At 43.7% G+C, this 27,854-nt stretch overlaps 1 protein-coding gene across 1 annotated transcript in view; it reads left to right on the forward strand.

The window, feature by feature from the left end:
• Window positions 1–1,678: 1,678 nt before the first annotated feature.
• The window catches only part of CXCL12 (C-X-C motif chemokine ligand 12), a 32,163-nt gene continuing 5,987 nt past the window's right edge, over window positions 1,679–27,854 (forward strand). Inside the window, exons 1-3 of the mRNA XM_061634751.1 lie at window positions 1,679–2,047; window positions 7,183–7,300; window positions 25,069–25,155. Coding sequence (XP_061490735.1) covers window positions 1,984–2,047; window positions 7,183–7,300; window positions 25,069–25,155 — 269 coding nt within the window. The 5' untranslated portion in view covers window positions 1,679–1,983. The remainder of the gene's footprint in view (window positions 2,048–7,182; window positions 7,301–25,068; window positions 25,156–27,854) is intronic.

Here is a 27,854-nt window from a genome sequence, read left to right on the forward strand (position 1 = left end):
CTGTTAGAGGAATAGGAGTGTCTAAAGTGAAATAAAGGTCTGGGCAGGATGTGGCCACCTGATTAGCCAAACCAAACCAATGGCTTTTAGAACACTGACAGTTGGTTCTTACTGAGCATGCCCAGTGCTATAATAGACTTCAATGATAATTTTCTTAAATTAATTAAAAATCAGCCAGGCATTTTTTTTAACTTTTAAACTGCAGAAGATGGTCAGAGTATGGTGCAAGGTTAGTAATAGGATTACAAGTACTCTGTGAACATGGCTGATTTTTAATTAATTTCAACAAATTATGAGACCATTGACAAAAAAGTGCAGATGTCTGGATTCTTTTTCTCTTGTTTTACACTTTGAACTCTGGATTCTCTCTGAGTGTTTTGTGTATCGCCATGAAAACTTGTCTTAGAGGGTTGTTAAGTAAGCGTTTGAAATGAGCTTATAGGAAGCATCAGAATGGCATGGGGGGTATTTACTATTTAACATTGCGGAATGCAAAAACTCTATGCTGGCGATAGTATAGAGCCACTCTTGTGGCTTTATAATACTCAGAAGTAAGTCTAGATCAGAACTGGCTAGTCTATGACCCTCCAGATGTTGTTGGACTACAATTCCCATCAGCTGGCATGGCCCACAGATAGGGAAGATGGGAGTACAGCAGCATCTGGAGGGCCAGTTTCCCCAGCCCTGCGCCAGACACTCGGTAGAGAAGAGGAGCGGCAGTGTTCTCCAAGAACCCCTTTAGCTGCTGGCAGCTCATAGCTGCCCTCAAGATGCACTTCCAGTTATGGCCAGTTGAGGGAGATAAGTTGACTCATTCTCAACTGCGGAACAAGCTTCCTCGGCTTAAACATAAAACATAAAGGAAAAAAGGTTTTCCAAAACTGGGTCTGGTGCGTTTGATTCCGGAAAGAGAAGTGAAGAATCTGGCCTTTTAAAGCTTGTTATGAATCTGGACTTTTAAAGTTGAGTCGTGCCCTGTGGAGCTCCGCGGTCGGGTGCACCGGCTGGTCCTGAGCCGTTTTGATCCGTCCAAGCAAAGTTCTGTTTCTCGCAAACTCTTGAGAGGAGGGACCTCGGTTTGCTTCCTCTTCCATCAAGCCTGCTCGGTTGACCAGGAATTGCAACTCTCTCACCGGCTCCTCTCTTCATCTCCACCTGTGTATCCCGAAGAGACCCCGTGTCTGAGGGCTGCAGATGTCGGCCCACCGACCCCTGACCAGCTGCTGTTGAGGGAGGGCTGCCGCTGCCACCGCCTCTCTCTCTCTCACACACACACCAGCCCCTCTGTTTGCGCTCCCCCCGCTGATGGAAGAGGCGAGGGAGAAATCTTTCCGAGCCCCTTCGCCAATCTGGAATCGCCCCTGGTAGTGGCGGGGGAAACGTGGAGTTGCCTCTCTGCGCTCCTTGCTAGCAGAAGCCCTCTTCCCTGAACCCCCAGTGTTGGTCTGAAGAGACGCGCCGCTCCTCTTTCTCTGGGAGAGAATAACTAGCCGTCGTTCCCAACTTTCACGACTGGCTGCGATCCAAAAAGAGACGTCTAGTGGGAGGTGGCCTCTTCTCACCCGCGCCGAAGACCGCTTGACAGCAGCAGTAATGCACCGTCCAAAGCCAACCTTGAAGAACAGGAGGTGCGGGCGGGGCTGCTTTATGAGAGAAGAGTCCCGGGCGTCTCGAATGCCACCACTGGGTCGCCTGGCTCGCCCGACGCTGTCTGGAGGGGGGCGGCTTGGGCTACTCTCCAGCCCCGTTCGGAGCAGGGAGGATGTAATAACATGCCACAGGCAATCAATCAGAACAAGCTGCCCCCTTCCTCCTCCTCTTTCTCCCCCCACCTCCGCAAGGAGCCTCCTCCCCTCCGCTCCCCGGCCCCACCAGCCTCTATAGATGGGAGGGAGGGAGTAACGACCCAAGCAGACCGCCGCGCAAATCCGTAGCGATCGCAGCTGTAGCGCCAGCAGCCCGGCTCTTGGACCAGCGGCTGCCATGGACTGCAAAGTCGCCCTCCTCGTCGTCCTGCTGCTTTTCGGGACCCTTCGTGCCGCCGAAGGTAGGTGCTCGACGGCTTGCCTCCCGCTGGGCTCCGGCCACGCTGGATCGCGAGGGGTGTGCGCGTCCTTCTCTTGAACTTCAGCGCCTGCCCAGGCGTGCCAGTTGTGAGGGCGCCCAGAGTCCAAGGCAGAGGGGCCCAAGACAAAAGCCTGCCTCCGGAGAGGAGGGAAGAGAAGGCGGCTCGGCCGCATTGCTTAAGCCGCTTCGGGGCAGCGGAGCAGGGATCCGCCAGCTGCCCACCGGTCTCATCTGGGGGCGGCTGCGGCGTCTCTGCAGGTGTTAGTGGAACGGTTCTGTCGGGGGTGGGGGGCGCTAATCTCGCTTCGCACCGGAGAGTAACAGTCTTGGCTATAGGAGGAAGGCGGCGAAGGAGGGCGACGTCTGTGGCCTCTCCCCGCCAAGTCTGTGCTCGGGAAGGGCCCCAAGCCACCCTCTCGTTCCGCAGCAGCGGCATTCGCCTTTTTGCCACTGCTTGCAAGGTTCCTTCACGAGGGGCGCCCCGGAGTTTGAACGAGGCTGAACCGCTGGTAGTGCGCGGAATCTCTGCGCTTTCCTGCTCAAAACGAAACCGGAGGGGTGGTGATAGCTGAAATTGCCTCGACTTCTACCACAGAAAAGCAGCAAAAAGGATTTCTTTCGGAATCTAAGCGATGATGTGTGTGATTTGCTTAGTAGTGCGGAGTAAACCGAGGTTGAGGAAAGGGACCGGAATTCAGCCGTTTTACCAGCCGGTGGTAGGTTCCCCCGCCCCGCAATGAATTTCCGAAGGCCAGCAGAAGCGGCCGTCCTCAACCGCGGACTTTCTCTGTACCCCCCGGGTTTGTGTCCTAAGGCAGAGAGGGGTCCATTTGCCTACCTCTCAACGCGTTTTGGCGCCCTTTCCCAAAGAGTAGCAAACGCGGTGCAATTCTCCACTTTCCTAATAGATGCTGGAGGTGGTTTGTCAGTCCAAAATCAGGGCGGGAATGATTCTGAACAGCTGAAGGATCCGAAGAAAACGGAGAGGGGATCCTGCTCTAAAGTTACTGAACGCGACTGCTCCCCAAGCCAACCCACCCGATCTCGAGTAAAACTTTCAGAAATAAACGGAGTAGTTCCCGAAGAAGAGACTTCGAGCCTATCTCTCCCCTAGGAAAGGCGGAGCGGCTTTTGCGGGACTGGTGCTTTGCGGTCTTTAGCAACGGGGCCTTCCTCACCCGGAACCTCTGGGGAAAATAGCGCCCGCTCCCGCGCACTCCGCCGTGGACGAGGGCAGTCCTCGCCCTGGAGGCTTCTGTTGCTTGCGGCCAAGGCGCTGCCGGCGCTGGGACGCCACCCCGTCGGGGCTCCTTCCTTTCTGGGGCGCAAGGCTCAAGCTAGGGGCTGCCTTCCTCTGCGCCCCTGCTTCGGAGCAGAGGGGCTTTCCTCCCGCATCCCCGTACTCTCTCTTGGCCAAGGGCAGGTCGAGGGGGAAAGGCGTGTCGCAACACTTGGCCTCTGCCGCCAGCGGTCCAGTCGCCTGGGATCAGGCACCTAGACGGGGCCGGTGGGTAAAGCCCTTTCTTCATTCACGCCAGGAGAGGCCGTTTTTCTCTGGGAAGGGGAACAGGCGAGCAGGCTTCCACACCTGCCGCCTTCGTCTAGTAAAGCCTGTTAGTTAAGGAGTGGGAGCTCATTGGCTGGCCTGCGGCAGGACACTCGCCTCTCCGTAGTAAGCCGCTTTCCACTGCTAAATGTGGGCAGCATAGTCGGATTTGAGACACGCGATCCAGTGAGTGGTTAATTCCGAGGCTGTCTCACTGATGCTAGCTGGACTTACTCCCATGCCCACGTGCAGGATTGCAGCATATGCTAGAAATTCTTCCTCATTCCATGCTCTGGTCTGCAATCTGAGTTTCAATCAGGAATTACTTGCTTTGAAGTTGCAGCTTCTTGAGGAGAGATCACTGTTCGCTGTCTCACTTGTTACTACCCAGGGGCTGAGGAGTTTGCCATGACTGCCTTTTGGAGATGCCCCCTTTTCTCCTTGCCAGGATCCATCCTTTGCAGCTCTGCAAAAATGCATATAGTAGTTAGAATCTTGGCCTTCTTCCCTTGCTTTTACACTTGTTTTGTATGTTGCAGCTGTTGGGAAGAGGGATCCTCTCCTATGGGGACAGTCAGCTTGGGAGTCTCCTTGCTTTACTTTCAACTAAGCTAGTGAGATATGTAGGTAGAAATATCTAGGCAGGAGGTAGAAAACACCGACAGTGTCCCTCATTCTTTATCACCTGAAACTACAGTACCACCAGCTCTTGTAGTTTTGAAAAGTTAGGCGAAGAAACAGATCTTGAACCAAAGGTTTAAGCCCTGTGTGGATATTATAACTCTTATTATTATTTATTTTTATTTGTTAGATTTATATCCTGCCCTTCCTGCCAGTAGGAGCTCAGTGTGGCAATCAGTAGGAACCCAGGGCAGCAATTATTATTATTTATTGGATTTCTTACCTGTTGTTCACCATAAGGTCCCAGGCCAGGTTGCAACAATATAAATATAAAAATCCAATACTAAAATCAGTTAAAAATCTACACCCATGCATTTAAAGAATGCCTAGAGGGGAAGTGGGTCCACCCTTTCTCTCCCAGCACTCCTGCTAGCTCAGTTCCTGGCTTTAACATATTTAGCTAAACATGCTGAGAATCCTCTCAGCAACAGGGTTCCCAAACACAGGCATCCCCCTTCAAACCTGTCCAACAGAGCAAAGGTCTGAGGCTGTATCTGGCAAGAATAGGGATTTTGGGGGAGGGCAAGCATGCAGTCTCAGGTGAAAGTTTCAGTAGAGTTTTAGTAATCACTTAGGCATCTATAAACCTGTGTCTGGGCTGTACCACTTCAAACTGAAGGCTCACATGATGGAATATTCACCTATACAAAGCAAAATAAAATTAATCCTTGCTTTCAGCACTAAACTACATGTGACTGATGCAGAACATCCATGAACAGATCTCCTGATGTCTTTTGCTAAAAAGAACTTCAAGGGGTCAAATTGGGGGAGCAGGGCCTAACTCTTAACTCTCCATGCTCTAGCCCCCAACCAACTTAACAGCAAATACACACCCAATATGAGTGCCTCTTATGTTTCTCCCTGCAGCTAATAGCAGCTTCTAAGAAGAGGGTTAACCAGCAGTGGCATTTACTGAGAGATGTAGGGACTGTAGGGACAGATCATTATTCACTTATTAAAGGAACATTAAAATCTGGCTGTACATAGTAATGCATACTTTAAACGGGGTCAGGCAGACTTCAGGCTTGCAGATCTACCAATCGGAGCCTGGTGCAAAAGACATAGAACATTAGAATTCTGAGCTCACAGCCCTTCCGCACAAAAATCCATTTGTAGCTATCCCAACACTTCACTAGGATAATTTAGGGATGAGGGGATAATCAATTTGTTTCTGCATTCTTAAAGTCCTGTGAATTAGAAATCCTTGCTGATCTTACCGCAAATCATTCAGATATCTGCCAGTGAATCCAGTTGTACCTTCTGCCCATCCCTGCTGTGAACCACAGAAGTTGCAAGTCTTATCTGGAAATCCCCCTCGCCCCCGAACATTTTCCCTGCAGGAACTGTTGGATTTTTATAATACTGTGGACATGAAAAGGTATAACCGACTTCACAACAGGCCACCGTTTCTATGTGATGTATAGAATTGTAAATTATATGTGGGCAAGACCAACGGAGTTTCTAAGAAACAAATTGGCGAACATACACATAGAATAAAAAAAGATTGAACGGCACAGCCACTAGCTGAACATGTTAATAGACAAAGTAATAAATCAGCAGATTTTGTCTTTTGGGAATTAGAAAAAAAACACACAAATGGGCAAAATGACAATTTATTCATGGGAAAGAGGCCCAATGAATCCTAAACAGTTTAGTTACTAAACAACAGTTTGGAATGGCTATTCCTTATCAAAGAAACAACATGATCGCTATGGTATTACCTATGGAGAGATGCAAATATTTGATTTCATAATTGGAATTATAAGAGAGTGGAAATTACAAAACACAGACTTTGTAACAGTATTCTCATGGTGTGACCTCTTGACCCCTTGGGGCTATAAGGGGGACATGGTGACACACCTTGGAGACCAGCACTGGTGAATTTGTTGGGATTTTGTTTTGTTTTCAGGGGATTTAAATAACATTTTCACAAATACTGATGTTTATTATAAGAAGATTTTATAAACTGGCTGATAGTCTTACAATACCCAAAAGTTCAATTCCTTTGTGTTTTGGAAATTATTTTCCTGGAATTAACTTGCACTGGAGAACAGGCTGATATTGGTGAGTGTGTTACATCCCCCCCCCCCATTTGGATGGAGAAAAATGACGTATATATATTTTTAATCATTACATTCAGGGATTATTCTGTTGGAGTCAGTGCAGCCCTTCCATTTGCTAAAAAGGAAGTGTGAGAGAGGTGGTCATCTCCAGTGCTGCTGGGATGATCTCTCTCGAGCAGATTTCAGAATGCCCCCCCCCCGGCTTGGAAGTGCATCTGGCTAGAATGATGGTCGTGAATTACCTGAAACACCCTTTACTATGGGATCTGGTGCCCCATAATTGCGATAGGATTATTTCACAGTTGCAAACCCACAGAATAGCCAAATCTGGAGCAGCACTTGAGTGCCCAAAGGGTCAGCTAGCATCTCCCTCTCTGTTTGGAATCAGTTTGCCAAGGAGGGGGGTTGTTTAGTTTTGCAGAGCCGAGGGCTTTCTTTCTTCTCCTGTCTGCCTTTTCATTTGGCCGCAGGTCAAATCATTTGGCCGGAATAATACTGAGGAGGCCAAGTGCCTTTCATTTCTAGCCTTTATCTTGCTTAATTGCCACCAGCCACTTGGAACAATTAGCTGCCTCCTTTTAAAAAAGAAAATCACTTCTCCATTTCTTAAGTTTCAGTTTCTTGTCCCGTTTTGTCTCCTGAAACCCACAACGTCTGGATTAATGGCTGAAATAAGAACTGAAGAGGTTGGTGCACCTTGCCCCCCCACAGAGCTTTTCAAAAATGCCAGAATTCTCTTCCCCACCATCCCCCACCATCTGTACTCCAAGGTGGTATTGGTATCAGCCCAGGCATCTAAATCCTTTTCTTTATGCCATTCTCCAGGGAAGCCCATCAGCTTGACTTACCGCTGTCCTTGCAGATACGTTGAGAGCAATGTAGCCAAATCACACATTAAGCACCTCAAGATCCTGACTGTCCCCGGCTGTTCTCTCCAGATTATGTAAGTGTACACACATTTTCCTGATGTATGTTGTGCCTATTGAACATTGTAGATCTTTCCACAATGTGCTAACAAAGGAACAATAATTCAGAACGGATGGATTCTTAAAGAATTTTGTGAGGATTTTTAATTAGTGTAGTATTAATCTATAATAAATAATCTATAATAAAAGATATGGGGTAATATGTGACTGGGAGAACGTGCATATCCTCAATCTTGATGTGATTTTAAGATGTGAGATATAATTTTGTATTGGATGAAGTGCTGTTTTTAACAAGTTTTTATTATTTAGTTATACATCTGAGATCATTTATTGTATCATGTTGTTACCTGTCCTATGATCTTCAGGTAAAGGGCAGGATATAAGTGTTGAAAATAAATAACTAATTTAATTTGCATTTTCCCCCTGAGATATTTATGTTACCACTCATTTTAAGTAGGATAAATGTTTAAAACGAATTGTGTGGATTGTGGCTATGACTTTTGTTTTGTTTTGCACAACAAAGAACCCAATTTTAGAAACATTCTCTGCGAGATATGACTCTTGGCTTCTTTGTCTAATTGCAGAGATGAATGGACTTGGGCTAGAAAGCTCTTAATGTACCTACTGTATTGTGTATAAGGGGACAGTAAGAGGAAACCTGAGTGCCAGTTAGGTTAAGTTATCTGAAATAACTTCAGTATGCCACTTCAAGAATAAGTAACCTGATATGCCTATTTTTCTCTTAATTAAATGAGATCTATTGGAAAAGACTGTGAAGTATTGAAAAAGCGCATGGCCTGTTTGTGTCCCCTTCATTCTTCTCAGAAGAAGGCAATGACAAACCACCCCAGACATATTTTAGTTTCTGCTAGTTGGGGAGAAACAGGAGGAAATTTTTAAATAGAAATAGACGAATTGTAGCAAACTAAAAGAGGTTTTTATTATTTGGGATTAGAAACAATCTCCTCTCCATGCTTGGCTTTATCCAGAAGGAGATGAAAAGAGTACAACTGCAAGAGTGATGTTCCTCCTTACGTTTAGCTGGAGCTGGGGAGATAGCAGACAAACAACAAAACTAAACTGCTGATGCACTCAAGGTTACTTGATAAAGGATAGGAAGAGCTCTAGGACCCTGCAACTGACTGCAGCGCCTTCTTGGCTGTGCCTTGGGAGCAGAGCTCCTAGTTATTTTACTGTTGTTTTCAGTACCACTGGAATCTCTTTTTAATTTAATTTTTAATATTGGTTTTCCCCAAGCCCTCCTATCCCCAATTAAAAATATTTCCAGGATGCCTGGAAATCAGCCAAACATAGATAAGAGTTCATTATTCAAGCCTACTCTGTGATGGCAAAGAGATAACACTTTCCCCCCATAATTGCATCCTCAAAGTTGTCCAGTGGAACTCTTCTAGGTAGTTGAGAGGACCTGTTTCAATTAAGTCTATCAGAAGAGATGGAGTCCTGCTGTGACACACTTGTGTGCCATATTGAGGATAAAATTGCTTGCATCCATTCCAACCTTGATGATACAGGTGGGGCATTTTCCATAGGGGTGTCCAAAACACTATCTGGTCCAGTTTTGTGGCATTTTATTTCTTTTAGCCTGGGGATGTAGATGCAATGCTTGGAGAGGTTTGGCTGGCTTCTTGTGTGCTTGACTCTTGCCCATTATGACTAGTTACATCCCAACAGAAGGGGATTGCATAGATAGGTCAGGGGATAATTAATGCCTCTTTGAGAGAAGGGCAGCCCTGCCTGCCTTGCAGGAAGTGGTCAAATGACTTCTCCTGGTGTGAGATGTAAGTGTTGTTGAACCGATTGGGAGCAGTGACCATAGTGCTATTAAATTAAACATACATGTAAATGGCCAATTGCCAAGAAAATCCAACACGGTCACATTTGACTTCAAAAGAGGAAACTTCACAAAAATGAGGGGATTGGTAAAAAGAAAGCTGAAAAACAAAGTCCAGAGGGTCACATCACTCAAAAATGCTTGGAAGTTGTGAAAACACTATATTAGAAGCTCAACTGGAGTGCATACCGCAGATCAGAAAAGGTACCGCCAGGGCCAAGAAGATGCCAGCATGGTTAACGAGCAAAGTCAAGGAAGCTCTTAGAGGCAAAAAGTCTTCCTTCAGAAAATGGAAGTCTTGTCCAAATGAAGAAAATAAAAAAGAACACAAACTCTGGCAAAAGAAATGCAAGAAGACAATAAGGGATGCTAAAAAAGAATTTGAGGAGCACATTGCTCAGAACATAAAAACCAACAACAAAAAATTCTATAAATACATTCAAAGCAGGAGACCATCTAGGGAGGCGATTGGACCCTTGGATGATAAGGGAGTCAAAGGTGTACTAAAGAACGATAAGGAGATTGCAGAGAAGCTAAATGAATTCTTTGCATCTGTCTTCACAGTGGAAGATATAGGGCAGATCCCTGAACCTGAACTAACATTTGCAGGAAGGGATTCTGAGGAACTGAGACAAATAGTGGTAACGAGAGAGGAAGTTCTAGGCTTAATGGACAATATAAAAACTGACAAATCACCGGGCCCGGATGGCATCCACCCGAGAGTTCTCAAAGAACTCAAATGTGAAATTGCTGATCTGCTAACTAAAATATGTAACTTGTCCCTCAGGTCCTCCTCCGTGCCTGAGGACTGGAAAGTGGCAAATGTAACGCCAATCTTCAAAAAGGGATCCAGGGGGCATCCCGGAAATTACAGGCCAGTTAGCTTAACTTTTGTCCCTGGAAAACTGGTAGAAAGTATTATTAAAGCTAGATTAACTAAGCACATAGAAGAACAAGTCTTGCTGAAGCAGAGCCAGCATGGCTTCTGCAAGGGAAAGTCCTGTCTCAGTAACCTATTACAATTCTTTGAGAATTGGTTTATAGGTTGATTGCGATGGCCTATGGCCTGCAATAAAACTTTGATTGATTGATTGAATTCTTTGAGAGTGTCAACAAGCATATAGATAGAGGTGATCCAGTGGACATAGTGTACTTAGACTTTCAAAAAGCTTTTGACAAGGTACCTCACCAAAGACTTCTGAGGAAGCTTAGCAGTCATGGAATAAGAGGAGAGGTCCTCTTGTGGATAAGGAATTGGTTAAGAAGCAGAAAGCAGAGAGTAGGAATAAACGGACAGTTCTCCCAATGGAGGGCTGTAGAAAGTGGAGTCCCTCAAGGATCAGTATTGGGACCTGTACTTTCAATTTGTTCATTAATGACCTAGAATTAGGAGTGAGCAGTGAAGTGGCCAAGTTTGCTGATGACGCTAAATTGTTCAGGGTTGTTAAAACAAAAAGGGATTGCGAAGAGCTCCAAAAAGACCTCTCCAAACTGAGTGAATGGGTGGAAAAATGGCAAATGCAATTCAATATAAACAAGTGTAAAATTATGCATATTGGAGCAAGAAATCTTAATTTCACATGTACGCTCATGGGGTCGGAACTGGCGGTGACCGACCAGGAGAGAGACCTCGGGGTTGTAGTGGACAAGCACGATGAAAATGTCGGCCCAGTGTGCGGCAGCTGTGAAAAAGGCAAATTCCATGCTAGCGATAATTAAGAAAGGTATTGAAAATAAAACAGCCGATATCATCATGCCGTTGTATAAATCTATGGTGCGGCCGCATTTGGAATACTGTGTACAGTTCAGGTCGCCTCATCTCAAAAAGGATATAATAGAGTTGGAAAAGGTTCAGAAGAGGGCAACCAGAATGATCAAGGGGATGGAGCGACTCCCTTATGAGGAAAGGTTGCAGCATTTGGGGCTTTTTAGTTTAGAGAAAAGGCGGGTCAGAGGAGACATGATAGTGTATAAAATTATGCATGGCATTGAGAAAGTGGATAGAGAAAAGGTTTTCTCCCTCTCTCATAATACTAGAACTCATGGACATTCAAAGAAGCTGAATGTTGGAAGATTCAAGGCAGACAAAAGGAAGTACTTCTTTACTCAGCGCATAGTTAAACTATGGAATTTGCTCCCACAAGATGCAGTAATGGCTACCAGCTTGGATGGCTTTAAAAGAAGATTAGACAAATTCATGGAGGACAGGGCTATCAATGGCTACGAGCCATGATGGCTGTGCTGTGCCACCCTAGTCAGAAACAGCATGCTTCTGAAAACCAGTTGCTGGAAGCCTCAGGAGGAGAGAGTGTTCTTGCACTCGGTCCTGCTTGTGGCCTTCCCCCAGGCACCTGGTTGGCCACTGTGAGAACAGGATGCTGGACTAGATGGGCCACTGGCCTGTTCAGCAGGCTCTTCTTATGTTCTTATGTCCTTTAATAAGAGTCTTTGGAATCGGAGTGTTACAATAACTCTGCTTCAGTTACAATTTTCTCCCAATCCAGCAATTTGCTTGAGTGAGTGGTGACTGTTCAAGCAGGCTCTTTTGGATGAGACTGATAATCTAGATCAGGGGGAGTCAATGTAATGCCCTTTAGATGGTAGCATCTAGATATGGTTAGACTTCAACTCCCATCAGTCCCAGCCAGCAAGGCTAATGGGCAGGGATAATGTGGGGAGCTACTCTTGACCTAGACCCATTTCAATCTCTCTTTGGCACAGAAACAGCTCTGGTCAGCCTAATAGATGACCTCTGTTGAAAGAGAAAAAGGGAGGAGCACAACCTTTGAGAAGCTGTTATGTAGAAACACACCCTGAGTCAGATTCTTCAGTTCCCCTCCAGAGCCAAACAAAGGATGGGGGTGTTTGCTTTGACAGAGACTGCTTTTGGCAGACAGATTCTACAGCTACCAGAAAAATAACCAGCCAGATCCGCCAAAGTAAAGGAAGGGTTGGCTTTAGAGCATCCCACTGGGTGGTGTCCAAGTGCCACTCGAGAGGGTACAGTTGGTACTCATCTGCAAGGTGTTTCTGAGGCACATTAGGACAACCAGCGCAGCGTTGGCTGGTTAATCAGCAATCTATTAATTGGGACAAAAGAGCAATTTACATTTATGGAGATCTAGAGAGAGTCATGTGTAAATATTGTAAAAAGATACTAACGTATACTAATACTGATGAGCGAATGGGGAAGGTATGGATGTGAACTTTAAGTCAAGCTTGGCCAGAAGGTGAACTGAGGCTCCAGGGGGAGGAGTTTCCCAGAAGCAACCTGGAGCTCTGTCTTTTTTCTCCCTCTTCAAGCTATTGGTGAATGTTAACCCACTTGGTGGTGTCCTAGTGCCCCTCAGAAACACCTTTGAGGTGAGTACCAATGGTACCTTTTGTCAGCTACATGAGTTTGTTAACTTAACCCTGGTCTTAAACTGACAAGTCTTTTTTTAAAAATCAGTGACTATACTGGGGTCTAGAGTGGTTGCAACAGTGGTATTCCTCCTGGAGAATTCTGATATTTTCCTTTGAATTGTGTTCATCATCATTCTCACTAATTCACCCTGGGTAGATTTGTTGTTAGAAAGCGGAAAGCCCATTCTGAGGTTGATGCTTTCAATGGTGAAAGTACACCTATAACATCCTGCAGTGGAGATTTGAATGCAGGCCCAGGAGGAATCTCCACTACTTCTTCCTTGGCAGGAAACTTAGTTATGGGGGAGGGAGAGTCTTCAAAGATGAGAGCTCCTGATGTGACAGGAAAGTCAGGACTACAGTACCAAGATACTTGGAAAAGAACCTATGAGTGGCTCTCTTTTGATTTAGTAACCAGATGAAGCATATTGTGCCATCTGTTGCTCAGCAGCAATGACATGTTAGACAAATGTGTTTTACAAGTTGAACCTATACTGATTTGCTGGTGCTTACTCCCAGGTAGCTATGCATAAGATTGTAGTCATGCCCCATAAACTTAAATTATGAGATTTTATTAGTAGTTTATTTTGAATGTCTGTGTTTTTAAGGTGAAGCTTTTAAGCAGTACGTTAGAAAAGCAAGATATATAAAATCCAGGTGGCATGATTCTGGATTTTCCTTGGGGGCATGGCTATGGGAGCAGTCATGATGCTGATGCACTTCACAGTTGTTAGGAATTGCCCCCCAAATGTACTTGCACTCACTTATAGTATACTTGGTTAAGAATCTGACGTGAAAAGAAGAATATTGCCACACTTTGAACTCTGTTCGTTGCTCAGAAACTGTTAATGAACAGCAGCTGTTTTACACTCTGCATTTGCTAAGAGACTACAACCATGCCTTTACCAAATAAAGCCACCCATGACACTATAATTTAGTCAATTTCATATTAAGTCACCCTTCTGATTGAAAGAGAAGGAAGACTCTTGCAGCTGAATGACCAGGAAGATTAAAATGTTCCTCTACTGCAGTGGTGCCAAACTTTTTTTTGCCACAAACTACTTGAAAATTGCTGATGGTCTTGGTAGACCACCTAATGATTTTTCTGCCTGTTGTAGCAATTGCAATGCCCTGCGCTAGATGCTGTATGATACCACTATAACCAATGGCCCGCAGCCGCCTTTTCCTAGGTTTGCCCCCCCCTCTGGAAATTGGAAAGTCTATGCTCCTGCTTCTCATGGTGGCTGGTTGTCCTAGCCTTCCTCCTCCTCCTGATTTATCAGGTCCTAAGCTCTTTTCCTCTCTGGTGCTATTTCTTCCTGTTTCATTCTCCACACAGAGGTCTCAAGGTTATCCTTTTCACATTAGTAGCTTGCACATCTTGGCACAATTTGCAGTGTCTTAAGAGTGGAACACAGCTGAAGATGTACAATCTTGGCATTAAAAAGAAAAGCCCCTCTTTATCCTCCCCCCCCCCAGCATGGAAGGAACAGCTTAGTTGTTGCGGAAGGAAAGAGGCAAATATGTACTGTAAACAAGTACATAAAGCAGACTTGATGTGGTCTCAAAGGACAAGGAAATAGAAAGCTGAGGTGCATTTAGATATATATCCCTCACTTCAAAAACCACTGTGGGCTTTGCTGTTGTTGGGCTAACTCTGTTTCCTGATACTTTTGCTGACACATGTACCAGAGTGGATTTTCACCCCACCCACCCTTACTTCAGCCGGGCTTTTTAAATAAATAAATAAATCAGGGACTTTGCATGTTTATCCAATTAATCACTTATTTGGTGCTTTGAGAACTAAACAAACCCCAATCGGTATTTTCAGCTTTGTGATTGCCACAAGGGCCAGCCATTCAATACTTTGTATAGGAGTGTCTGCTGGAAATAGGAAAAGTTGACTGCTCATGAGATTGATTATTTGAGGAATTTAATGAAAATATGTATTAATTAAAATGTACACATATTCAGTCTTTAGTATAAAAAGGCTTAAGTTGACAAGAGAATTAATTCTTGAAAGAAAGATGTGGCAAATTTATATAATTGCAAGAAACGCATATTAAAGGAAAACCTGAGCAGTATTTGAAACAGGATTCACATTTGCATCATGGAGAAAAGCAAAGGGTGTGGTGATATATATTCAATCATCTGTACATAAATTATTGATCATAAAGAGGATAAAGATGAAAGATATGTTAAAAGGCAATTTTTGGATCAACATTAATGATGATAAACATCTATGCATTCAATTGGAAAATATCAAAAGTCTTTATTTAAAATATAATATTACAAGTTCAGCAGGATACAGGACTATTACAGGGAAGAATCAGGATATTTTAGAAAACATTCAATCTTGAAATATTGAGCATGATTGATCAGAAAATGAAAAAATGAAAATGAAACAAATAAATAAATAAATAAATAAATAATAATAAAATTTTATTTAGCAGACGCCCATCTGTCCGACTGAACGGACACTCTGGGCGACTTACAATATAAAATACAATATAAAATACAATCTGCTCATATACATAATCATCACATTATTAATATCATAACATCTCATCTGAAGACCATCTTACATTAATACAGTGTAAAACCGAACCCACCCCAGAGATCCCATAGGCCTGCCTGAAGAGCCAGGTCTTCAAGGCTCGGCGAAAAGTCAGTAGGGAGGGGGCATGCCGAAGGTCAAAGGGAAGTAAATTCCAGAGGGTGGGGGCCACGATCGAAAAAGCCCTCTCCCTGGTCCGCACCAACCTAGCTGTCTTAGTCGGTGGGACCGAGAGAAGGTCCTGTGAGGCTGATCTTGTTTGGCGGCATATTTGGTGATACTGGAGGCGCTCCTTCAGATAAACTGGGCCGGAACCGTATAGAGTTTTAAAGGTTAAAACCAACACCTTGAATTGGGCCCGGTATACAACTGGCAATAAAATAGAAACTATGGGTTGGATCACCTGACTGGTGATGGGAAGGTATTTCCATTCCCCCCCTCCGCCTGGGGGGCTTTGAAATGGCATGGGAGGTAGCACTGGGGGCTGCAAGGAGAAGGAGTAATTGACAAAGCCACCCCCTGTCTCCACCTGCAGGATCCCTCTGCTGGATTAAAAACTTTCCATGGACAGTAGAAAGATCTAACCCATAGTAAAGGATGGATACTAAGACTTTACAAAATGTATCTAATGCATTGTCACAGATTACTTATCTTCTAATATTTTCAAATTAAGTGAATGTTTATTCTGTGACACTTTATTAAAAGGAATTCTAGGTGGTTATATGTGGTGATAAATGAGCTGGAAACAACGCCAGATATGCACCACAATAAATGAGAGAGATTTTGTGAATATAACATCGGAGAAACCATGGAATTGGGTTTTGTAAAATGGTCCCATTACTGTATGAACCACAGAGAATTTCCCCCCTTTAAATTATGGTTAGATGGTATCTTGTGAACCTTAGACACATAAGAGTAAATAATATTTGGCAATGTGGGAATAGAAGAGCCAACTTGGCCCCCCCTTTTTTTAATTGTCCCAAGTTTTTGCATTCTGGACATCATGTTTAGACTATATTAAATATGATAAGTTTCATAGAATCATAGAGTTGGAAGGGGCCTATAAGGCCATTGAGTCCAACCCCCTGCTAGTTCAAGAATCCAAATTAAAGCATACCCAACAGGTGGCTGTCCAGCTATCTCTTGAATGCCTCCAGTGTCAGAGAGCCCACCACCTCAATAGGTCATTGATTCCACTGTTGTACCACAGTTAGGAAGTTTTTTCTGATGTTCAATTGAAATTTGATTTTCTGCAACTTGAGCTCGTTATTCTGTGTCCTGCCCTCTGGGATGATCAATAAGAGATCCTAGCCTTCCTCTGTGTGGCAGCCTTTCAAGTACTTGAGCAGTGCTATCATATCTCCCCTCAGTGTTCTCTTCTCAAGGCTAAACATGCCCTGTTCTTTCAGTCTCTCGTCATAGGGCTTTGTTTCCATCCCGTGATCATCCTTGTTGCCCTCTGAACCCATTCCAGTTTATCTGCATCCTTCTTAAAGTATGGTGTCCAGAACTGGACGCCGTACTCAAGATGAGGCCTAACCGGTGCAGAATAGAGGGGAATCAATACTTCACATGATTTGAAAACTATACTTCGGTTAATGCAGCCCCCAAATTCGCCTTTTTTGCAGCCACATCTCACTGTTGGCTCATGTTCAGCTTGTGATCAACAACAATCCCAAGATCCTTCTTGCATGTAGTATTGCTGAGCCATGTATCCCCATCTTATAACTGTGCATTGGTTTCTTTTTCCTAGGTGTAGAACTTTGCACTTGTTCCTATTAAATTTCATTCTGTTGTTTTCAACTCAGTGCTCCAGCCTATCAAGATCCCTTTGAATTTTGTTTCTGTCTTCCAAGGTATTAGCTATCCCTCTCAATTTTCTATTATCTGCAAATTTGATAAGCATTCCCTGCCCCCCCTTCAAGTCAAGTCATTATTGAAAATGCTGAAGATCACTGAGCCCAGGAACAAGCCCTGCGGTACCCCACTCGTTACTTCTGCCCAGTTTGAGAAGGAACCATTGATAAGCACTCTTTGAGGAGCCAACTGTGGATCCACCTGATACTTGTTCCATCCAGCCCACATTTAACTAGCTTGGTAATCAGAATGTCATGGGGGCACTTTGTCAAAAGCTTTGCTGAAGTTGAGATATATTATGTCCACAGCATTCCCACAGTCTACAAGGGAGGTTACCCAGTCAAACAATGAGATAAAATTAGTCTGGCAGGATTTGTTCTTGATAAATCCATGTTGGCTTCTAGTAATCACTGCATTGTTTTCACGATGCTTACAGACTGACTGCTTTATAATCTGCTCCATGATTGTCCCAGGGATCGATGTGAGGTTGACTGGTCTGTAGTTCCCAGGTTACGCCTTTTTTCCCCTTTTTGAAGATTGGGACAACATTAGCCCTCCTCGAATCTTCCAGCACTTCACCCATCCTCCACGATTTCACAAAGATAATAGACAGTGGTTCTGAGAATTCTTCAGCCAGTTCCTTCAATACTCTAGAATGAAGCTTATCAGGCCCTGGAGATCTGAAGTCATTCAACGTGATTAGGTATTCCTTGACGATTTGTCTATTGGTCTCAAGCTGCAATCCTGCCCCTTCAACTTCATGTTTGCCATTAGGGTCATAGACTCTCTTTTGGGAGGACTGAGCCAAAGTACAAATTGAGCACTTCTCGCTTTCTTTGTCATCTGTTATCATTTTGCCATCCTTACTGAGTAGCTGTACCACCATTTCTTTTCTCTGTTTTTTTTTTACTATGGGTGTAACTGACAAAAGCTTTTTTGTTGTTGTTGGCATCTCTCACTAACCTCAGCTCATTCTCAGCTTTAGCCTTAATAATAATAATAATAATAATTTAATTTTTGTGTCGCCTATCTGGCCAAGGTCACTCTAGGCGACGTACACAATTAAATTCCAGTAAAATGCAATTTAAAATACGATTTAAAATACATAGCAATACAATACAGTCGACAATAAAGGATAAATTACAGCATAAAACAGTATGTAAACAATGGACGTTCAGTAATAGTGATAAAAGCTTAGCCCACCCCGGAGGTCCCGAAGGCCTGTCCAAAGAGCCAGGTTTTTAATGCTCGGCAGAATGCATCCAGGGAAGGGGCATGTCGAAGATCAAACGGGAGTTCCAGAGAGTGGGGGCCGCCACTGAAAATGCCCTCTCCCTAGTTCCCACCAACCTAGCTGTTTTCGTTGGTGGTACTGAGAGAAGGCCCTGCGTGGCTGATCTAGTCAGGCAGCTAAGTTGGTGGTACTGGAGGTGCTCCTTCAGGTAAACTGGGCCGAGACCGTATAGGGCTTTAAAGGTTAATACCAACACCTTGAATTGGTCCCTGAAAAACAACTGGAAGCCAGTGTAGATGAACTAACACCGGCGTAATGTGATCACGGCGGCGGCTATTTGTAAGTAAACGGGCCGCCGCATTTTGTACCAGCTGTAGTTTCCGGGTCGTTTTCAAGGGTAGCCCCACGTAGAGCGCATTGCAGTAGTCCAGTCGAGAGGTGACCAGTGCATGCACTACCAATGGGAGCTGATGAGCAGGGAGGTAGGGTTGCAGCCTCCGTATCAGGTGTAACTGATACCAAGCTGCCCGGCTCACTGCCGAAATCTGAGCCTCCATGGACAGCTTGGAGTCAAGAATAACCCCGAGGCTGCGGACCTGATCCTTCAGGGGCAATCTTACCCCATTGAGTTCCAGGTCAACAATACCCAACTTTCCCCTGTCACCCACAAGCAGTACCTCGGTTTTATCAGGATTGAGCTTCAGCCTGTTTCTTCCCATCCATCCACTCACGGATTCCAGGCACTTGGACAAGGTCTCTACAGCCAACTCCGGTGAAGATTTAAATGAGAGATAGAGCTGCGTGTCATCAGCATATTGGTGACACCGCAGCCCAAATCTCCTGATGATACCACCCAGCGGTTTTAAATAGATGTTAAATAGCATGGGAGAGAGAATAGAACCCTGTGGCACTCCACAAGTGAGAGGCCAAGGGTCTGAAATCTCATCCCCCAATGCTACCTGTTGATGCCTGTCAGAGAGAAAGGAACGGAACCACTGTAAAACAGTGCCTCCTATTCCCAATCCTCCCAGGCGATCTAACAGGATGCCGTGGTCAACGGTATCAAAAGCCGCTGAGAGATCCAGGAGGACAAGGAAGGTGAATTATCCCCTATCCATAGCCCTCCTCATATCATCAACCAAAGCGACCAAGGCTGTTTCAGTACCATGTCCAGTCCTGAAACCCGATTGGTATGGATCCAAATAATCCGCTTCCTCCAAGTGTGCTGACAGCTGATTTGCCACCACTCGCTCAATGATCTTGCCCAAGAATGGTAAATTCGAAATAGGGCAAAAGTTGTTCAAAACTTGGGGATCCAAGGAGGACTTTTTCAGGATAGGTCTTACAATTGCCTCCTTGAGGGCCGGTGGCATTACACCCTCCTTCAAGGATGCATTTACCACCGCCCTAATCCCTTCGCCCAATCTTTCTTTACAGTTCCGGATGCCATCCCTGCAATTCCATGCTACCTGTCTGTACTCTTCCTTTGTGGTCTAGCCTTCCTTTCACTTTATATATGTGTCGTTTTTTTGTTTTCAGGTCATCTCTAAACTTTCTGTGAAGCCACATTGGCTTCTTCTGGTGTCTTCCCCCTTTTTTCCTTGATGGAATTGTTTGCCACTGTGCCTTTAGAATTTCCTCTTTTAGAAACTCCCACACATCTTGGACTCCTTTTCTTATTAGGGTCGCTTGCCATGGAACCTTAGCTACCATTGTTCTGAGTTTATTAAAATTGGCTTTCCTGAAGTCCAAGGTACACCTATGGCTACCCTCAGCTGTTGCTTCCTTTAAAATCAAGAACTCTAGTATAGCGTGGTCACTTTCTCCCAGAGTTCCCGTAACTGCCACTTCATCCATCAAGTCATCACTGTTGGTTAGAATCAAGTCCAGGATAGCCGATCCTCCTGTTGATTCCTCCACTTTCTGTAGGAGAAAGTCATGACTTTCTTGGAGGGGCCGTGTTTGGCAGAATTTGTCTCCCAACAGATATCAGGATAATTGAAGTCCCCCATTACTACTACATCATGCCTCCTCGGAACATTGGCAATTTGCTTTGCAAAAGTTTCATCTTCATCTTCTCCTTGATTGGGTGGTTGGTAGTAGACTCCAAGCACTACATTCCTTTTATTAGTTGCCCCATTTATTTTAATCTAGATGCTCTCAGTGGAGCTACCAAGTTCATCCTCCTGTATTTCTGTGCAGGAATATATATTTTTAACATAGAGAGTGACTCTGCCTCCCTTTCTATTCATTCTATTCTTTTTAAACAGATTATATCCTTCAATTACTGTGTTCCAGTCATGGGAGCCATCCCACCAAGTTTCAGTTATACCTATCAAGTCGTATTTACTCCCCTGTATTAAGAGTTCATCCTGTTTGTTTCCCATGCTCTGCGTATTAGTATACAGACATCAAAGACCATGTGACTGATGGCTTGGCTTCCTTACTACATTTTTATGAAGACTATTATTGGGCTCCATTAGAGCCATTCCCTCAGTTCCTCTTACTGTACACAAGTCTTTGTTCATCGTTACTGCCAAGTTTATGTCTCCCTCCCCCTTAGGATTCAATTTAAAGCTCTCCTAATGAATTCTTCCATGTGGCCAAACACAGTCTTGCCAGTCCCTGTGAGGTGCAACCCATTACTTCCCAGCAGTCCATCTTCCTGGAAGCATAGCCCGTGGTCCCAGAATCCAAATCGCTTATGTCGGCACCACCTTCGTAGCCATTCATTCACATGAAGTATTTTTCTTTCCTTTTCTACTCCTCTTCTAGGTACTGGAAGGATGGATGAGAAAACTATCTGAGCCCCAAAGTTTCTTTCCCAGAGCTTCAAAGTCTGATGTGATTTCTTCATCGCTCCGCTTGGCAGTATCATTCATTCCCATATGGATGAGCAGACAGGGATATCTGTCAATGGGCTTTATGGGCAATGGCAATCCTTCCGTCACATCTCTAATCCATCCTCCAGGGAGGCAGCAGTCCTAGCGAGTCCATGGATCTTCTCAGCATACTTGGGTGTCAATCCCACGCAATAGGGAGTCTCCCACCACTACTGCTCTTCTCTCCTTTGTGTGGTGTGGTGTGGTTTCATTGCCTCTGCTTGACTGAGCTTCAGGCTCTCACTCGCTTTCACGTGGGATTTCCTGTAATTCTTCCCCTGCAGACTGCATGTTAGGTTAAATTCAATAGTAACCTTTTTTGGTGGCAATTTAAAAATGACAGTTGTAGTAGTTAATTTATTAACATCAACAAGGTGCTTGGACAGGTTCGTGCAGCCTCTTCTGTGCTGGATCCTTGCCCTTCTTGGCTAATAAAAGCTAGCAGGGATGGAACAGCCGGCTGGGCCAGGGAAGTGATTAATGCCTCTCTGCGAGAGGGGGTGGTCCCTGGCTGCCTGAAAGAGGCAGTAGTGAGACCACTCCTGAAGAAACCCTCCCTGGACCCAGAAAATCTTAATAATTACAGGCTGGAGCAAATGTTCCATTCCTGGGCAAGGTCCTTGAATGAGTGGTGGCAGGCCAGCTCCAGACACACTTGGATGAGACCGATTATATGGATCCATTTCAGTCGAGTTTCAGGCCTGGTTTTGGCATGGAAACAACCTCTATCGGGGGAGAGAGAGGGGGCGTGTGACTCTGTTGATTCTCCTTGATCTCTCAGTGGCTTTCAATACCATTGACCATGGTATCCTTCTGGGACAACTGGCTGAGTTGGGAGTGGGAGGGACTGCATGGCAGTGGTTCTGCTCCTACTTGGCGGGTCGGCTCCAGAAGGTGGTGCTTGGGGAACATTGCTCGGCACCCTGGACTCTCCAGTATGGGGTTCCTCAGGGATCAGTTCTGTTCCCCGTGCTGTTCAACATCTACATGAAACGGTTGGGTGGGGTCATCCGGAGCTTTGGAGTGCGCTGCCATCAGTATGCTGATGACATGGAGCCCTATTTCTCCATTTCATCTTCATCAGATGAGGCTGTCAATGTGCTGAACCAGTGTCTGGCTGTGACAATGGACTGGATGAGGGCTAATAAACTGAGGCTCAATGCAGACAAGACTGAGATGCTGCTAGTGGGTGGTTCTTCTGACCGGATGGGGGATGTCCAACCTGTCCTGGATAGGGTTGCACTCCCCCTGAAGGAGCAGGTTTGTAGCTTAGGGGGTCTCCTAGAACCATCTCTGTCACTTGAGGCTTAGGTAGCCTTGGTGGCACGGAGTGCCTTCTACCAACTTTGGTTGGTGGCCCAGCTACGCTCCTATCTAGACAGGGATAACCTGGCTTCAGTTGTCTATGCTCTGGTAACCTCCAAGTTACTGCAATGCACTCTACGTGGGGCTGCCTTTGAAGACGGTTCAGAAAATGCAGTTTGTGCAAAATGCAGCGGCCAGATTGGTAACAGGGACCAGATGGTTCGAACAGGTAAAACCGATTCTGGCCGGCTTGCACTGGCTGCCTGTATGTTTCTGAGCTTGATTCAAAGTGCTAGTTTTAACCCATAAAGCCTTACACGGCTTGGGACCACAATACCAGATGGAACGCCTCTCCCGACACAAACCCACCTGTACACTACGCTTAACATCCAAGGCCCTCATCTGGGTGCCTACTCTGAGGGAAGCTGGGAGAATGGCAACAAGGGAGAGGGCCTTCTCAGTGGTGGCCCCAAATTATGGAATGATCTTCTTGATGAGGTGTGCCTGGTGCCAAGTCTGCTATCTTTTCAGCGCCACGTCAAGACTTTCCTCTTCTCCCAGGCATTTTAGCATGTGTTTTTTAATTTTTTTTTAAAGTGTTTTTAAATTTGTATATTTGTTTCTAATGTTTTTAATTGTTGTAAACTGCCCAGAGAGCTTCGGTTATGGGGCGGTATACAAATGTAATTAATAATAATAATAATAATAATAATAATACCAGTAAGTTTTAGATAGACAGTATAGATCCACAATCTGTATCTGAATGGCTATTGAGAATTGTGGATACATGATGAAGTTGACTAACACAGTAAAAGTTCAAGAGGAGAGGGAAATGCTTAATATGCTTATTAGAAAATTGTGTTTATTATATATTAGAATGGCAAAGTACAGGACAATATGCAGTCTTATTTTTTTGTTAAGAACACTTTCTTATTTCATTGAATGTAGTGCTTAATGCCTAGAATAGAATGCACTAGAGCTTTTATTGTTCATATGTGACTTGTTATGGTTAACTTGTTGTTAATAATTGATTGTGTTCTTTTTTTAAAAAACACTGGATATTTTATCCTGAAAAATATATAACTTTTTTCTGAATTTATATACAACTTTTCATTTTTGGTGGTATTTTGAAAAATCCCTCCCAATCAGTTTTAGACATTTTAAGAAAACAATGCATATTATTGCAACAACAAACCAAAAGTCCAACTATCTATCGCATAATCTAATAACACTGGCCACAACAGCAAAAGGTTAATTTCCCACAAATCTGACATCAGAAAGGGCAATATTCAGAAACCAGTTAATATTTCAGTCTTCTAGAACACTGTTGCTGACCTGAAAGTGGAAATTCTTGAATAACGGAATTACAACTTATCAAGTAGTCCAGCTGTATCAACTCTGGCTTGATAATGCTTTTCTATCTCACTTTGTCAGTTACTGCTGTTGGTCACAACACTTTTTTTGGATATAAACTTTAATGCAGTTGTCAGGCTGTGTATTTTGCATTGCATTTCTATTTGACCTTGCTATTCATGTTTCTCACCAATGCTTCTGATGAAGTTGATTCATAACCTTTTGAGTGTTTAAGGCGCCACAAGAGTCTGTGTTGTTGTTACGTACATCACACACATTGCCTATGGGCATTTACAGAAGACAGCATGTAAAGTGCTGAACACAGATCTATGAAGTACGATAGCAAACTCCCTTATACCTTTTTTTAAAGAAAAGCATTCTGAATCATTTGATAAGGCGGGAAATATGCATGCATGTGCTTCTCTGGTGGCCCTTTTTGTATGAACTTTCCCAACACAACCAACCTTTTCCAATACTGCAGTAAACATGCACAATGAAAAGGGAAACTACATTAACCACAGTAGCATTTGAAATGAAACAAAGCTTCTTATTTTCTTTTCTTTTTAAATACCATTTATTAAATGGTTTCATGCAGAAATTTATCCCCTGGAAGTGAAAGTCAGGTCTTATTTCCTCTGGAAATCCATTTTTATGTGACAGGAATATTGTACACTGAAAAAGTGAAAAACCTCCAATATGACACTGATCTTCTAAATCTTTGAAAACAGCATCAATATCATAGATAAAACAAGCATGTATAGGAGTTAAGACTAAGGAAATCCATACAGTTCTGCAACTTGCTGAAATGAAACTACCCTGAGACAATGATTACAGATGGATTTCTAGGTCTCTTCTACTTTTGACTGGCATAGGCACCAGCACAGCAGATGATAGAGGGCCTTCCTTGTTGCCTATAAAAATGCTAAAAAGTGATTTGGCACTCCAGAAAGATTCAGTGTGGCATTGGCCTTCATTGTACCTGGCTTACCAGCAAGGCTTGCTTTGTTAGTTGCTTGTAGAACTACTGACGTTTAATAATACGTTAAGAACATTTGTAGTTCCCATTGATTTGCAGATAGGTGTGCTAGCCAGCCAGAGAGCACAGCTGGGTTTCCCCCTCAAAACCATATAAAGATAAAGTCAGTAAGTATGGCTGTGATTTCACTGAAATCCAAAGTTTGTTTCACTTGCTGTTCACTGTATAATGTAACAAGGAGCAGGCAGAATTTTTATTACATCTTGTCACAGGAGCTGAACTGAGCAGAATTCAACAGTAGCTTCTATTCATGATTTAATTATCTTATTTATTCTGCAATTCCTTTTCGTTCTTTTTTTAACAGTGCAAGGCTGAAAAATAGCAGCAAACAGATCTGCATTGATCCCAAGTTAAAGTGGATTCATGAGTATCTGGAGAAATATCTACACAAGTAAGCCAAGAAACAAAAGGACTTAAAGCTAAAAGCACCCTGGGTAAAAGCATTGATGCTCTAGCCAGATGGATCAAGTTTTCATTGAAAACAGGCTTTCCTCTCATTTGGGGTCTTTGGGGACTTATCTTCCTAGTGCACATCCAGCCAGCAGTTTGGGCCCCTTTTATCTGTCAAAAGCAATTTCAGTATTTGGGGACAGAGAAATGCTTGCCGATTGCACCCCAACAAGGCAAGTTTGTTCAGTTTCTCTCAGGCAGTTCTGACAATGAGCATTAATTCATTTACTTCACGCCCAGTTTGCACACATCAGTTGATCCAGCCTGCGATATTCAAATACTGATGATTGATTGCACATTAGATAAGTACTACTCCTAAGCTGATCCATGAGCCATGTGTTGCAGAGAGATGCAATGGTGTGATTCATGTCTGCAGTGTGGCAGCACCACATATTGTACTAGGCATCCTGAAATAAATCTGACCTAGCTGTTGGTGCAGATAAAATCCTACAGGCAAAAGGAATTTAAGGTACTGGAGAAGGGCTTCTTCAATGCTTAACAAATATACTAAATGAAGCAAATCTAAGGGAAATGTTTGGGACAGCACAGGCAAAATACTACTACACTCTCACCTATATTATAATGTCACAGCTTTTCATTCAACAATACTCACAAGCTCATAGTACTCTGCTTGAGGTTTATGTACACTTTTGGTCTTCTTGTTTCCTCTTTTTGCTGGGGCTGACTCTGGATATTGCAGGGAAAGCGAGTTTGGAAATTGAGTCCTTGAGTCCCTATGGAAGGGACTATTATTATCTGTTAGGATCAGAGTTAGAATTATCTATTTGAATCACATGCCATATTGCAAATGTGGGTTGTGAGTTACAGATCAGGATTATATCCTGTCTTGGGAATGTCCTTACAATTGTGGGAGAGATGGTTAGGTAACAGGTGCTGCAGCCTTTAGCCGTCAACTGTGAGTTTAAGATCATGGTCACATTGCTATAAACTTCATACAAGCTTTCTTGAACCCTTTGCATATTCTTCTCTTCAGCTGACCCAGGACTAAACACGGAAGCTTTTACTGAACTTATTGCTATTCTGTTTTAACTGTTCCAGTGATCAGTTGACTTCTGATGTAACCGAAAACTTAAAGATTTTTATTTTGATCAGTAATGTTTGGTCATAAATGTTCCAAACCACCATAAGACTAGTTAGTGTCAGCTGGCACTGGTCTGACATACCTGTCAGCAAGACTGGCTCCAGAGAAATTGTCTTGTGTGAATGTTGCCTCTTGAAATGTTCAGTACAATCCACCAGGATCCCTTGCAGAAGCTCCATTTCAAAAGGGCTTGCACAACAAATGTCCCTGGAGGATTGTGCCTTTTTGAGATCTACTTTGAGCACGCATTTTGCCTATCTGCATTGTACTGAATTTTTGCCACATTCCAAAAAAGCTTCTTTCAGAGTACACTTGCTAGCTCTCAGTCAATTTATATCTCTGCATTGCAGTCATAAGTTTATTGGTGGCTTAATGGCTGCCTTGCCCATAAATGACTGAGTGTATAATGTACAGTTATATTAATGTGGATTATCAATATCTTCTATTTGTCATTTGTACTAACATTGTATTGCATATATTTCTATATATATTATATATACACTCTAGAAATAAAAATGGTTATTTTTATATATTACAAAAGCCCAGATGTATTTGGATTTTTTTTCTGAAATAAAATACTTTTTTAGATGGGCTGTTGTAAGTTATTTAAATTCCACATATTTGTGTCTGTGTTTGTATATGACCCTCCTAAGATCTCTTTAGGGTAAAGGGTGGCGAATGTGTAGTAAAGTGGAAATATCTAGTTACATTGTGAAGTGAAAGCTTCCAGCCGGGAAATAACTTTGTTGCTCACTAACCACTTTTTCTTACTGCTCTTCCATGCACTACTATGGCTGAAAGGCATCAATGGCAATGCTCCAAAAAAAGAGAGCCACACAAAGAAAGCATCTCTCACTTGTGAGGTGGTTCACCTCTTTAGTACTTAACTTTATAGCATAGGAAGACAAAGTTAAGCCGTGCTAGGTACAGAAATCAGGAATTGTTCCATTTAGGATCTCCTCCCTTTTTCATATTTAAATTACCTTAACTGCACATCTGGACTTCACATTTTAATTGATGGTGGGTTTGTTGGTTGGTCATTTAGGCTCCATCCTTAAGATGCAGGATTGGTAACATTTTCTTATCTCATTCATCTTAACATCAACCTCGTGAATCGCCTGTAAATACCCAGCAGTTGGTTTCTGGTTAGTTACTGTTGAGAAAAGAATGCTGGAGTAGATAGGCCCTTGGTCTGATCCAGCAGGGCTCTTCTCATGCTGTTATGTGCTATGTCGCTACTCAGTTTCATGAACTGATATTTGAGGGATCAGGTCCTCACTGGAAACATACTAACCAAGGAAAACCTTACTGGAACAGAGCTCTAATTATGATTGTTGCTGCTGCTGCTACACCATCACTACTGCACTATTAATGTACATCCTGCTTTAACCCCTCCAAAAACCAGTGACAGCATCCTGCTCCACTAAGCTTATCTTCTTAATCTCAAGAATCAGTAAGACAAAACAAAAAAGGCAGGGAAGAGAGCTCAAAGTAACAAGAGATTGCTTTGTTTGGGTTGAAGCCAAAGTTTCACAGAA

This window comes from Rhineura floridana, chromosome 7 (assembly GCF_030035675.1).
Source record: "Rhineura floridana isolate rRhiFlo1 chromosome 7, rRhiFlo1.hap2, whole genome shotgun sequence".
Taxonomy (NCBI): Eukaryota; Metazoa; Chordata; class Lepidosauria; order Squamata; family Rhineuridae; genus Rhineura; species Rhineura floridana.